Source organism: Anomaloglossus baeobatrachus, chromosome 9 (assembly GCF_048569485.1).
Source record: "Anomaloglossus baeobatrachus isolate aAnoBae1 chromosome 9, aAnoBae1.hap1, whole genome shotgun sequence".
In the NCBI taxonomy this organism is placed as follows: Eukaryota; Metazoa; Chordata; class Amphibia; order Anura; family Aromobatidae; genus Anomaloglossus; species Anomaloglossus baeobatrachus.
In genome coordinates, this window is record NC_134361.1 from 29,167,697 (window position 1) to 29,180,623 (window position 12,927).

The 12,927-nt window shown below is 46.4% G+C and overlaps 1 protein-coding gene across 2 annotated transcripts in view; it reads left to right on the forward strand.

Moving 5' to 3' along the window:
* LOC142250364 (uncharacterized) overlaps window positions 1-12,549 on the forward strand; it is a 50,756-nt gene extending 38,207 nt beyond the window's left edge. For both annotated transcript variants that reach the window (XM_075322516.1, XM_075322515.1), the window contains exons 3-6: window positions 6,902-7,219; window positions 9,322-9,441; window positions 10,904-11,022; window positions 12,330-12,549. In XM_075322516.1, the coding sequence (XP_075178631.1) occupies window positions 6,902-7,219; window positions 9,322-9,441; window positions 10,904-11,022; window positions 12,330-12,458 (686 nt within the window). In that variant the 3' untranslated portion in view covers window positions 12,459-12,549. The remainder of the gene's footprint in view (window positions 1-6,901; window positions 7,220-9,321; window positions 9,442-10,903; window positions 11,023-12,329) is intronic.
* Window positions 12,550-12,927: the final 378 nt, after the last annotated feature.

Below are 12,927 nucleotides of genomic sequence, written 5' to 3' on the forward strand. Positions count from 1 at the left end.
AATAGCCACGTATAGGATGCCACTAGGTACACTGAGTGTTTGCTAGTATAATGGCTTGGTTAGAATGAGTTGTACTGTGCAACGCAGGCAGACGCGCTCTGCAAATGTCTTTGCACTAGTGGGACTATAGCAAAGTCCAATAGCCACGTATAGGATGCCACTAGGTACACTGAGTGTTTGCTAGTATAATGGCTTGGTTAGAATGAGTTGTAGTGTGCAACGCAGGCAGACGCGCTCTGCAAATGTCTTTGCACTAGTGGGACTATAGCAAAGTCCAATAGCCACGTATAGGATGCCACTAGGTACACTGAGTGTTTGCTAGTATAATGGCTTGGTTAGAATGAGTTGTAGTGTGCAACGCAGGCAGACGCGCTCTGCAAATGTCTTTGCACTAGTGGGACTATAGCAAAGTCCAATAGCCACGTATAGGATGCCACTAGGTACACTGAGTGTTTGCTAGTATAATGGCTTGGTTAGAATGAGTTGTAGTGTGCAACGCAGGCAGACGCGCTCTGCAAATGTCTTTGCACTAGTGGGACTATAGCAAAGTCCAATAGCCACGTATAGGATGCCACTAGGTACACTGAGTGTTTGCTAGTATAATGGCTTGGTTAGAATGAGTTGTAGTGTGCAACGCAGGCAGACGCGCTCTGCAAATGTCTTTGCACTAGTGGGACTATAGCAAAGTCCAATAGCCACGTATAGGATGCCACTAGGTACACTGAGTGTTTGCTAGTATAATGGCTTGGTTAGAATGAGTTGTAGTGTGCAACGCAGGCAGACGCGCTCTGCAAATGTCTTTGCACTAGTGGGACTATAGCAAAGTCCAATAGCCACGTATAGGATGCCACTAGGTACACTGAGTGTTTGCTAGTATAATGGCTTGGTTAGAATGAGTTGTAGTGTGCAACGCAGGCAGACGCGCTCTGCAAATGTCTTTGCACTAGTGGGACTATAGCAAAGTCCAATAGCCACGTATAGGATGCCACTAGGTACACTGAGTGTTTGCTAGTATAATGGCTTGGTTAGAATGAGTTGTAGTGTGCAACGCAGGCAGACGCGCTCTGCAAATGTCTTTGCACTAGTGGGACTATAGCAAAGTCCAATAGCCACGTATAGGATGCCACTAGGTACACTGAGTGTTTGCTAGTATAATGGCTTGGTTAGAATGAGTTGTAGTGTGCAACGCAGGCAGACGCGCTCTGCAAATGTCTTTGCACTAGTGGGACTATAGCAAAGTCCAATAGCCACGTATAGGATGCCACTAGGTACACTGAGTGTTTGCTAGTATAATGGCTTGGTTAGAATGAGTTGTACTGTGCAACGCAGGCAGACGCGCTCTGCAAATGTCTTTGCACTAGTGGGACTATAGCAAAGTCCAATAGCCACGTATAGGATGCCACTAGGTACACTGAGTGTTTGCTAGTATAATGGCTTGGTTAGAATGAGTTGTAGTGTGCAACGCAGGCAGACGCGCTCTGCAAATGTCTTTGCACTAGTGGGACTATAGCAAAGTCCAATAGCCACGTATAGGATGCCACTAGGTACACTGAGTGTTTGCTAGTATAATGGCTTGGTTAGAATGAGTTGTAGTGTGCAACGCAGGCAGACGCGCTCTGCAAATGTCTTTGCACTAGTGGGACTATAGCAAAGTCCAATAGCCACGTATAGGATGCCACTAGGTACACTGAGTGTTTGCTAGTATAATGGCTTGGTTAGAATGAGTTGTAGTGTGCAACGCAGGCAGACGCGCTCTGCAAATGTCTTTGCACTAGTGGGACTATAGCAAAGTCCAATAGCCACGTATAGGATGCCACTAGGTACACTGAGTGTTTGCTAGTATAATGGCTTGGTTAGAATGAGTTGTACTGTGCAACGCAGGCAGACGCGCTCTGCAAATGTCTTTGCACTAGTGGGACTATAGCAAAGTCCAATAGCCACGTATAGGATGCCACTAGGTACACTGAGTGTTTGCTAGTATAATGGCTTGGTTAGAATGAGTTGTAGTGTGCAACGCAGGCAGACGCGCTCTGCAAATGTCTTTGCACTAGTGGGACTATAGCAAAGTCCAATAGCCACGTATAGGATGCCACTAGGTACACTGAGTGTTTGCTAGTATAATGGCTTGGTTAGAATGAGTTGTAGTGTGCAACGCAGGCAGACGCGCTCTGCAAATGTCTTTGCACTAGTGGGACTATAGCAAAGTCCAATAGCCACGTATAGGATGCCACTAGGTACACTGAGTGTTTGCTAGTATAATGGCTTGGTTAGAATGAGTTGTAGTGTGCAACGCAGGCAGACGCGCTCTGCAAATGTCTTTGCACTAGTGGGACTATAGCAAAGTCCAATAGCCACGTATAGGATGCCACTAGGTACACTGAGTGTTTGCTAGTATAATGGCTTGGTTAGAATGAGTTGTAGTGTGCAACGCAGGCAGACGCGCTCTGCAAATGTCTTTGCACTAGTGGGACTATAGCAAAGTCCAATAGCCACGTATAGGATGCCACTAGGTACACTGAGTGTTTGCTAGTATAATGGCTTGGTTAGAATGAGTTGTAGTGTGCAACGCAGGCAGACGCGCTCTGCAAATGTCTTTGCACTAGTGGGACTATAGCAAAGTCCAATAGCCACGTATAGGATGCCACTAGGTACACTGAGTGTTTGCTAGTATAATGGCTTGGTTAGAATGAGTTGTAGTGTGCAACGCAGGCAGACGCGCTCTGCAAATGTCTTTGCACTAGTGGGACTATAGCAAAGTCCAATAGCCACGTATAGGATGCCACTAGGTACACTGAGTGTTTGCTAGTATAATGGCTTGGTTAGAATGAGTTGTAGTGTGCAACGCAGGCAGACGCGCTCTGCAAATGTCTTTGCACTAGTGGGACTATAGCAAAGTCCAATAGCCACGTATAGGATGCCACTAGGTACACTGAGTGTTTGCTAGTATAATGGCTTGGTTAGAATGAGTTGTAGTGTGCAACGCAGGCAGACGCGCTCTGCAAATGTCTTTGCACTAGTGGGACTATAGCAAAGTCCAATAGCCACGTATAGGATGCCACTAGGTACACTGAGTGTTTGCTAGTATAATGGCTTGGTTAGAATGAGTTGTAGTGTGCAACGCAGGCAGACGCGCTCTGCAAATGTCTTTGCACTAGTGGGACTATAGCAAAGTCCAATAGCCACGTATAGGATGCCACTAGGTACACTGAGTGTTTGCTAGTATAATGGCTTAGTTATCAGTTGGAGTGTGCAGAGGACAAGAGGGTACAGTGGCAGGATTGTGGTGCTCTGGGTAGAGGAATGGAAGACTGCCTTTCTATTCCCTCCTAATGGTGAAATGCAGGTAGGAAATCCCTGACCTGGGCTACACAGACGCTGTTGCTGTTTGCAGGACCTGTCACCTATGGCTCTCTGACCCTGCCGGTTGGAGCCCTTAAAAGGACTGCTATAAAGTGCTCTCCCTAAGCTGTCTAACGCTGTGTATGCAGCGCATACAGCTGTATCGGCTATAGGACTCAGGAAGACGGAGCTGCGACAGTGATGTCTGACACCAAAGACGCAGAAGGCAGATAATGGCGTCCGTGAAGAAAATGTCCGGTTTTATAATGCAGGGACATGTGACATGCAGATCCTATCACACATGCCGTTGCTTCTCTGGCTCAAAGTCCACTTAGCTGTGTGTGTGTCTGGGATTGGCTGACATGCTGGCCCGCCCCACAAGACGCGCGCACTTAGGGAAGGAAGACAAGAAAAAAAAAAAAAAAAATGGCGATCGCCATTATAGAAACAGCAGTGATCTGAAGGCGCTGTTCACGCACACTATACACTGAAATGTGATAATAGTTTGATTCACAGAGTGACTTACACTATTACAGCAGAAACCAAGCTATGATTTAGCTGTTTTTTGGCTGCTAGAACCGTTCTCGAACGTTTCTAGAACTACCGAGCTTTTGCAAAAAGCTCGAGTTCTAGTTCGATCTAGAACATGCCCCAAAATCACTCGAGCCGCGAACTGGAGAACCACGAACCACGAACCGCGCTCAACTCTACCCAGGAGGTTCCCTTCGCTAACGGATTTGGCAAATTCACGGCGACTCCTAGCCTTGCCGGGGTCCGTAAGCCCCTGCCGGATGGTGCTGTCTTCTCTTTGCGTACCAGTCCGGTACCGCCGGGCCACCGCCCGTCCACGGTCCTTACGGTAAACTCCGATAGGCCACTCCTGCAGACGGTCACCACCGTCTGCCAACCTTGCTGATCCGTCCGGGCCACACACCCGGACCAACTTCAGTCTGCTCTACTACTACTTTCCTTCCTTCCACTTTCACTTCCAAACTGATCTTCCTGCTTTTCCCGCCTCCAGGACTGTGAACTCCTCGGTGGGCGGGGCCAACCGCCTGGCCCACCCCCCTGGTGTGAACATCAGCCCCTGGGGGAAGGCAACAAGGATTTTTGTCTGACTTCGGTGTGCCTGACCGGGAGTGTGGGGTGTGTTGGTGTTGTTTTCTGTGGCCCCTGGCTTGTCCAGGGCGCCACACAGGCGGCTCACAGGTGTCCAATATGCAATATGCAGCCATAGTCATATATATAGAGGTCACGTTGACATTATTAAGGCTAACTTTGCACTAAAAAGCTTGAATGGGGGCTGGATACAGTCCTAGAAGACCTCAGAGTTTCTACCATGTTTTATCAGGGTAAATAGAAGACTTGCGATTAGTCATTTTTTTTTACTATTTTTTTCGATGGTATAATACTTATTTATTTAGTAGCCGAATTATATTTCCCAGAACTGGTGTTATCTGTGACCAAATAAAACATGGAGGGGGTATCTGAAAAGGCAGCAGATAAGTTACGTAAATCGGGTGGATATAGTTGATATATCAGACACAATGACAATGACATAAAATCCGGTGTAATGCAAACTCAAGACACTTGATGGCGTCAGCCACTGCTTTACTGAATTTTGCAGTCATGTCTTAGAGCACTAAATTCAGAAAGCGCCGTATATGAATATTGTCACCTGATGAACAGATACTTATAGACTCTGAATAGAAGTGCACAAACCTCTTTAAAGGGAACCTGTCAGCAGGATTTCACCCCCAAGACTATTAATATGTGCATGTATGTCTTTTGAAGACTAGTCCAGCATAACCTTTACATGGCCAGTGCGTACCTCTTTTACAAAGAAGTCAGTGCTTGAATTGATATGCAAAAACCTATGGTAGATCTGAATTCTCTGTCACTCCAGCTCTATTCCGCATCCAGAAAGCATCACCCTGCTTGAATGACAGAATCTATGATGTGTGACTCCAAGCAAAGGAGCTGTCAATCAAGCAGGAGGAGACAGTCTTGGGTGGGAAATAGAGCTGGAGTGACAGAGGCATCATATCTACCATAGACATTTGTATATCAATTCAAATGCTAATTTCTTAGTATCGGAGGAACGGACTGGACCTGTAAAGGTAGTGCTGGACTTGTTTTTGAGTTACATGTACATATTACATGTACTCACCTCCCATTCTGGTGCCATTCCAGTGCTGTTGGTAATCGCAGTTTGGTGCTCACGTGACATTGTGACATCACGTGAACCCCACACCCAATTACCGCTGACTTTTCCCACCACACCTTCCGACCAAATGAGCAAGCAACAGGAAGTGAGTGACAGCAGCAGTGTCACTTACTGTTGATTAACTCATTTGCTCCGAAGGCAGGGAGAGAAGCCGGCTGTGATTGGACGCAAGGCTCGTGTGACAAGACAATATCACATGAGTCCTGAACCACGATTACCAACAGCACTGGAATGGCGCCAAAATGGGAGGTGAGTACAGAGGCTTTTTTTAAACCTGGGTAAACAAGTGGAATCGGAAGAGGTTGTCCTAGAACAATCCTTTAATAGGTTTGTGTGTGAAATCCTGCTGGCTTTAAGATGGAATGGTACATCAGTCTCTGCACCATTAAGGCAGGATTTCTTATACTGAAAAATCAAAGAACCTAGAATAATTATCTGTATCTAAATAGGAATAAGTACCTTCCCTTGATCCCATCTTGTAGGGTCTCTGCTCCCATTCTCTCTCACTTCACTACTCCCGCTCCAATAGTGCAGGCGTATTAGAGACAAGACCAGTGTGCCAATATCATACTGCAAGCCTTCCACCTACTCAGCTCTGCCCTCTTCCAGTTCTCTTTCCAAAGTTGCCCCAATAATACATCTGTGGCTTTGAGGTTTGTGGCTCCAAAGTTTATGGCTGCAAGGTCTGTATCTCCAGGGTCTGTGGCTACAAGATCTGTGGCTACAAGGTCTTTGGCTACAAGGTCTATGGCTACAAGGTCTGTGGCTCCAAGGTCTATAGCTACAAGATCTATGGTTCCAAGGTCTGTGGCTCCCAGGTCTATGGCTCCAAGGTCTGTGACTCCCAGGTCTGTGGCTCCAAGGTCTGTGGCTCCAAGGTCTGTGGCTCCAAGGTCTGTGGCTCTAGGGTCTATGGCTCCAAGGTCTGTGGCTCCAAGGCCTGTGGCTACAAGGTCTATGGCTCAAAAGTGTATGGCTCCAAGGTGTCTTCTTTTTCATGATACAAAACAAATTTTTGTTAAAAGACAACATATTACCTTTTACTTACTCTTTCTTATGGGCGGTAATAGATTTTCACAGCTAATTGTTCTGCCTCCTACTCAGTTATTTCATTTTCTCACAAAGACTAATAGTTACATTTGGCCAAGACAAGCTGATATTTTGATGCAGAAGATCTTGGATGGTCATTGAAGTTGTAACTTTTTCCATCCAAGGTTTATGATCAGATTGTAAAGCTAAAAAGTATAAATTCAGACATAAAATATTTCTCTTTTTCACTATGACGTGGTATTGAGTTTTATAAATAATTGTTCTCAATTTTCTTTTTTACAACAGTTGGCCAACGAAATCCCAACAGGATAAATCTGCAAGTATTGGAAGCCGAGGCTGGAAAATCCGTAACTATAAAATGCCCTATTGAGCCTGACACGAGCCACTTCTCATTAGTGTGGACTTTGGGCTGTGAGCGTGAAAATCTTGCTCATCAAAACCAATATGAAAATAGGACCAAACTTGGCGAGCTTAACATGGAGATGACTATTACTAACCTGGCAGAGGACGACTCGGGGATCTACATCTGCCAACTGAATAACGGTTTAAAAGTTGTAGAAGCAGGAGTCGCACTGGAAGTGACCACAACACCAGATCCGTCAGGTACTATAATGTTATAACGGATCCTCAGATCAAAGCTTTACAACATGTATGGACCACGACTGGTCACTGTGCTCTCCAGGAGTCGTTAGAAGGTGCCTCCTTGAAGAAGTAGAGGATATACTGTATTTCTAGGAAGGAATACCAACATTATCATGGGACTTGCCTAGATTTTATGTCATACAGTGTGAAATTGGAGGCACAAGCTAGAAAGGGTGAATATACAGGTCAACGTGCTCCACACAACAGCACCAATCACAATGACACACATAACCGTGCCGGTCACACTGAGGAATAAACAGTAGTAGTCGCAATATTGCCCAGAGCATTTGCAGTGACAGTCATAATACACTCTTTGATATTCTGTTATAGGTGTTGATGAAGAACTGCTCTTATTTATCAGTTATGCTGCCAAGAGAGCCGGATTTGCTGCAGAAAAAAAGTGCAGCAAAAATGCAAAGTGTGAACACAGCCTCAGGCTAGTCTTCCAGGATGAATAGTACCCAGCCAGCTTTTATATTTCTAAAATGCTACAGCATAAGAGTATAACAAAGTAGCAAGTAGTATAGCAAAAAAAGTCCTTTAGGACATAGTTAACACAGGGTTTGCCCATCATCATCATGTCAATAACAGAATTGCTGCTTCCCTGTGTGTACTTAGTACAAAGTGTTAAGCCCCCGTCACACATAGCGATGTCATTAGCAAGATCGCTGAAACGTCACAGGTTTTGTGACGCAACAGTGACCTCACTAGCGATCTCGCTACGTGTGACACATAGCAGCGACCGGCCCCCTGCTGCGATATTGCCGATCGTACCTAAATGTCCTGGTTAATTTTTTGATCGTTGGTGTCCCGCTGGGCAGCATGCATCGCTGTGTTTGATGCTATAGCAATGACGAGCGACCTCATTGGGGACTCAGAACTCAGCGACACGGGCGTGTCTACGCCTCTATCGAGGTCTGTGTCATCAGAATAGCTGCTGTGGGACAGGGTCCCCACGACCGCCGAGGTTGTTATATGGATCGCCGTATCGTTGCTGTGTCGTTAATTAGATCTGCCTGTTTGCCAGCTCACTAGCGACCATGTAGCGATGTACCAGCGATCCTGAGCAGGCCGTATCATTGTCAGGATCGCTGGAGCGTCGCTACATGTAACGGGACCCTTAGGGTGGCTTTACATGCTACGAGATCGCTAGCGATGGCGAGCATGATAGCACCCACCCCTATCGTTATGCCGATATGTGAAGATCGCTGCGATCATGTTCGCTATGGCAGCGTCACACTACTTACCTGCTCGGCGACGTCGCTGTGACCGGCGAACCGCCTCCTCGGCGTCACAGCGACGTCACTAAGCAGCCGCCCAATCAAAGCGGAGGGGCGGAAATGAGCGGGACGAACATCCCGCCCACATTCTTCCTTCCTCATTGCTGGCGTGTGGCAGGTAAGGAGAGGTTCTTCGTTCCTGCGGCGTCACACGTAGCGATGTGTGCTGCCGCAGGGACGAGGATCAACTTCGCCCAAGCGACAGCATCGATAATTGGGAGAGGACCCCCATGTCAACGAGGAGCGATTTTGGACGTTTTTGCAACGATCCAAAATTGCTCCTAGGAGTCACACACAACGAGATCGCTACAGCGGCCGGATGTGCGTCACAAAATCCGTGACCCCAACGAGATCGCTGTAGCGATCTCGTAACGTGTAAAGCCCGCTTTAGACTTTAGTGATGACTTACTGTCTGGTGTAAACAAAGATTATCCCATTACCGTAGTGTAATCAATACCTTCACTCTCCAGACCTGGGAGGTGGAATCCTCGAATGTCTTGTGGTGGTGGTAATAGTGCTGGTCATCAATCAGTGGTATCAGCTTAATACACCCTCTACTTCTTTACATTTTCCGCATGTCATGTATAAGTCTATAAGCCATCATGGCCTATGATTTAGTTAGCTCCCAGCCTTACAAACGTGATTGGTTGGCAGTAAACCTGGGATGTAGATCCCGTTATGGTAAACATATGTAGGTTAGATCTGTACATAGGCACTTTTGAGGCAGCAACATCTTTATCAGGACCATTCCACATCCTACTTATAATTACCTTCTTTTTTTAGGTGATGATTTTGCAGATGCCAATGAAAATAAAACTTGGTCTACCACGTACATTATCGTTGGGCTGGAGACATGTATTATAATTATTTTACTTGCTGTCCTCATTAAATACCGGTTCTCAGGTACGTTCCTTTTATTCTGCAGGTCCAGCTGTCACACAGAGATTTTTACAAACTTTCACAACTGTCATGGTGCCTTTGGGTTCTATTCAGATTAAAGATTCTGACACTCTGCCCGATAACTTCTCTGGTGTCTGTGATAAATGCAGGCAGACTCAGGTTTCAACCTGCAGAGTGGTAATCCATAGGCAGGCTAGCAAGAGTTAATCTCTGCTAGTCTGCTTGTTAGTTTCCTTTGATCACTTGTTGTGGGGGAGCCAATCACATCTGCTCCCTCCCTATATATGCTGGCTAGATCCTTCCACCTATGCCAGCTATAGTATATTTTAGCTGTTCTGGTGAAATGTTGAGATCCAGATGGTTGTTATACTTGCTACTGAGTGTGATTGTGGAGTACCTTATTGCCTTTTTCTTGTTACCATCCTGCTCTAGCTTTTCTCCTGAGTCTCTCATTGTCTATTTCTGTGTGTATGCAGTATGTCAGAGTTTTGGTTTTCCCTTCCCTGTCTTCAAACAGACCCCTGCCTTGGCCTTCCCTGATGAGAGGGGGTATCAGAGTTGTAGTGGTCATGAGCATAACCAGGAATGGGACTTAGGCATCTCCACCATAAAGAGTATCCCTGAGGTTAGGGATAGCCTAGGTTCCCCTAGCGTGAGGGACAGCATAGGAGCCCATGTCCCTCACTATCCTTAGGGGTACTTTACACACTACGACATCGCAGCTGCGATGTCGGTGGGGTCAAATCGAAAGTGACGCACATCCGGCGTCGCTGTCGATATCGGAGTGTGTAAATCCTTTTTGATACGATTAATGAGCGCAAAAGCGTCGTAATCGTATCATCGGTGTAGTGTCTGACATTTTCATAATTTCGCTGCAGCGACGGTACGATGTTGTTCCTCGTTCCCCTGCGGCAGCACACATCGCTGTGTGAGAAGCCGCAGGAGCGAGGAACATCAGCGTACCTGCGTCACCGCGACTCACACTGGCTATGCGGAAGGACGGAGGTGGGTGGGATGTTTACGTCCCACTCATCTCCGCCCCTCCGCTTCTATTGGCTGCCTGCCGTGTGACGTCGCTGTGACACCGCATGACCCGCCCCCTTAGGAAGGAGGCGGTTCGCCGGCCAGAGTGACGTCGCAGGGCAGGTATGTGTATGTGAAGCTCCTGTAGCGATAATGTTCGCTACGGCAGCTATCACAAGATATCGCTGCTGCAACGGGGGCGGGGACTATCGCGCTCAGCATCGCAAGCATCGGCTTGCGATGTCGTAGTGTGAAAAGTGCCCCTAACAGTCACCCCGTGACACCAGCATTGTTAGATGTGTTACCGCTCCCCATCACTCCAGTTTTCGTCCTTACCAATCTTTACAATTCCTGCTCTATTTTGCCATTGCTCTTTCCATGAATACTTATGAATACACATTATATTAAAATAACATTAATTATTCTGTTTTACAATTTTTAGGAAACTCTGAGGAAGAGAACAAAGTGAGTAAAGTGAAGACATCCTCAATTAGCGTGCAATATGCCCACTGTCAAGATTCTCCTCTATTGCCAGCTGAAGTGGTTATTAGGAGGCCGCAGGTAAGGAATTTGTAGACAAGCAACTTTTCCTATTTCTCTTAATGTTCTAATAAAATACTTGTGTCCATTTGATGACCATGTGATGACCGGCCGCTCGAGCGGGCAATAGGAAGAATCAATAGAGTGCATATTGCCCACTGTCAGGATTCAGCAAACGTCAGTCACAGAGTAACTGCAGAAATTGATTTTCAACCCGGAAAAGTCTTTTAAATGGGACTCAGCAGCAAAATAAGATTGAACACAAGTGATACAATGTGCACCGAGCTATGAATATGTGGTAAGCAATGAAGGAGGAGTTGCCAGAGCACTGTGGCCCATTCAGTCACCTTCTATGGTTGATGTTGGTAGTTGGATCATCTCTCCGATATGAAAAACCAATCTTAATGGTATTCCAGTTTATATCAAAGTTCTGATGAATCCCTTCATAGAGAGTTACATAACAATCAATTAGGCAACACTTAGGGCCGCTTTACACGCTACGACATCGCTCAAGCGATCTTGTTGGGGTCACGGAATTGGTGACGCACATCCGGCCGCGTTAGCGATGTCGTTGCGTGTGACACCTATGAGCGATTTTGAATCATTGGAAAAACGTTCAAAATCGCTAATCGGTGACATGGGGGTCCCTTCCCAATTATCGTTGCAGCTGCAGGTACGATGTTGTTCGCTATGTGTGACACCGCAGGTACGAGGAACCTCACCTTACCTGCGTCCGCCGGCAATGAGGAAGGAAGGAAGTGGGCGGGATGCTACGTCTCACTCATATCCGCCCCTCCGCTTCTATTGGCCGGCCGCTTAGTGACGTCGCGGTGACGCCGAACGCACCTCCCCCTTGAAGGAGGGATTGTTCGGCGGTCACAGCATCGTTGCTGACAAGGTATGTGCGTGTGACGCTGCCGTAGCGATAATGTTCGCTACGGCAGCGATCACCACATATCGGCCGTACGACGGGGGCGGGTGCTATCACGCTCGACATCGCTAGAAAATGCTAGTGATGTCACAGCGTGTAAAGCGGCCCTTAGTCGTTTTGCTAAATTTGGACTGTCTGCAATGGGGAAATATATCTCTGCTTTCTCCGAGATGTTTGATGACCACCCAGCCAACATGGAGGACCATACGGTGCTGTGCGAGAAGTCGCTACTTCTCAGAGTAGATGTTGTCATCTTTTCAGTTCCACTATTATTTTAACCAGTAGAAATGTTTATCTTGCTAAACCAATGCCACTGTATGGGTTATATATTTTGATATTTAGTGATTGCTTTGAGTTTTATACTTGTTGTGACATCAGCCATTGCCTGATTTTACAGCTTAAAGAAGAGGTGGAACTTCAAGAACTTTACTACGCCGAGGTCTCTATAACCCGAATCAATCAACGACTGAGGACAAAGGGCCCAGAGGAAACAACCACATATACAGCTATAAAGCTTCAGGAGTGAGAAGAAACCTGCTATGACTGTTGACTGTAGGTTACATGGTTGAGCCTTGGCATTCCTGATTGACAATGTGGACCAGCATTTGTGGTAGAAAAAGTAGCTCAGATATTAAACAGTATCAATTTACGCTATGACTTGGCCTCCTGGATTATATGCCACAAACCAAACCTTCTATAAACATTTAAAGACAAAAAACTATGGAACAAAGAAGCGTAAATAGGGTCTTACCCTGTAGGGAGATCGATTATCCAAGGGAGTGCACTCACCTTTTTGGGTTGTGAAAGTCACAACACCTTGATGCACTTGTAATGGTGGTGATCAGCCGCAGACCCGAGATGTACACATAAGTATCCAAGGAAGAAGAAGTTGGGTTAAATGCCGCGCTACACCACAGGATCCACTTGATGCAATCCCTTTATTGTTAAACAGGTCTACGCGTTTCAGAGATATATATGGATATATCTCTGAAACG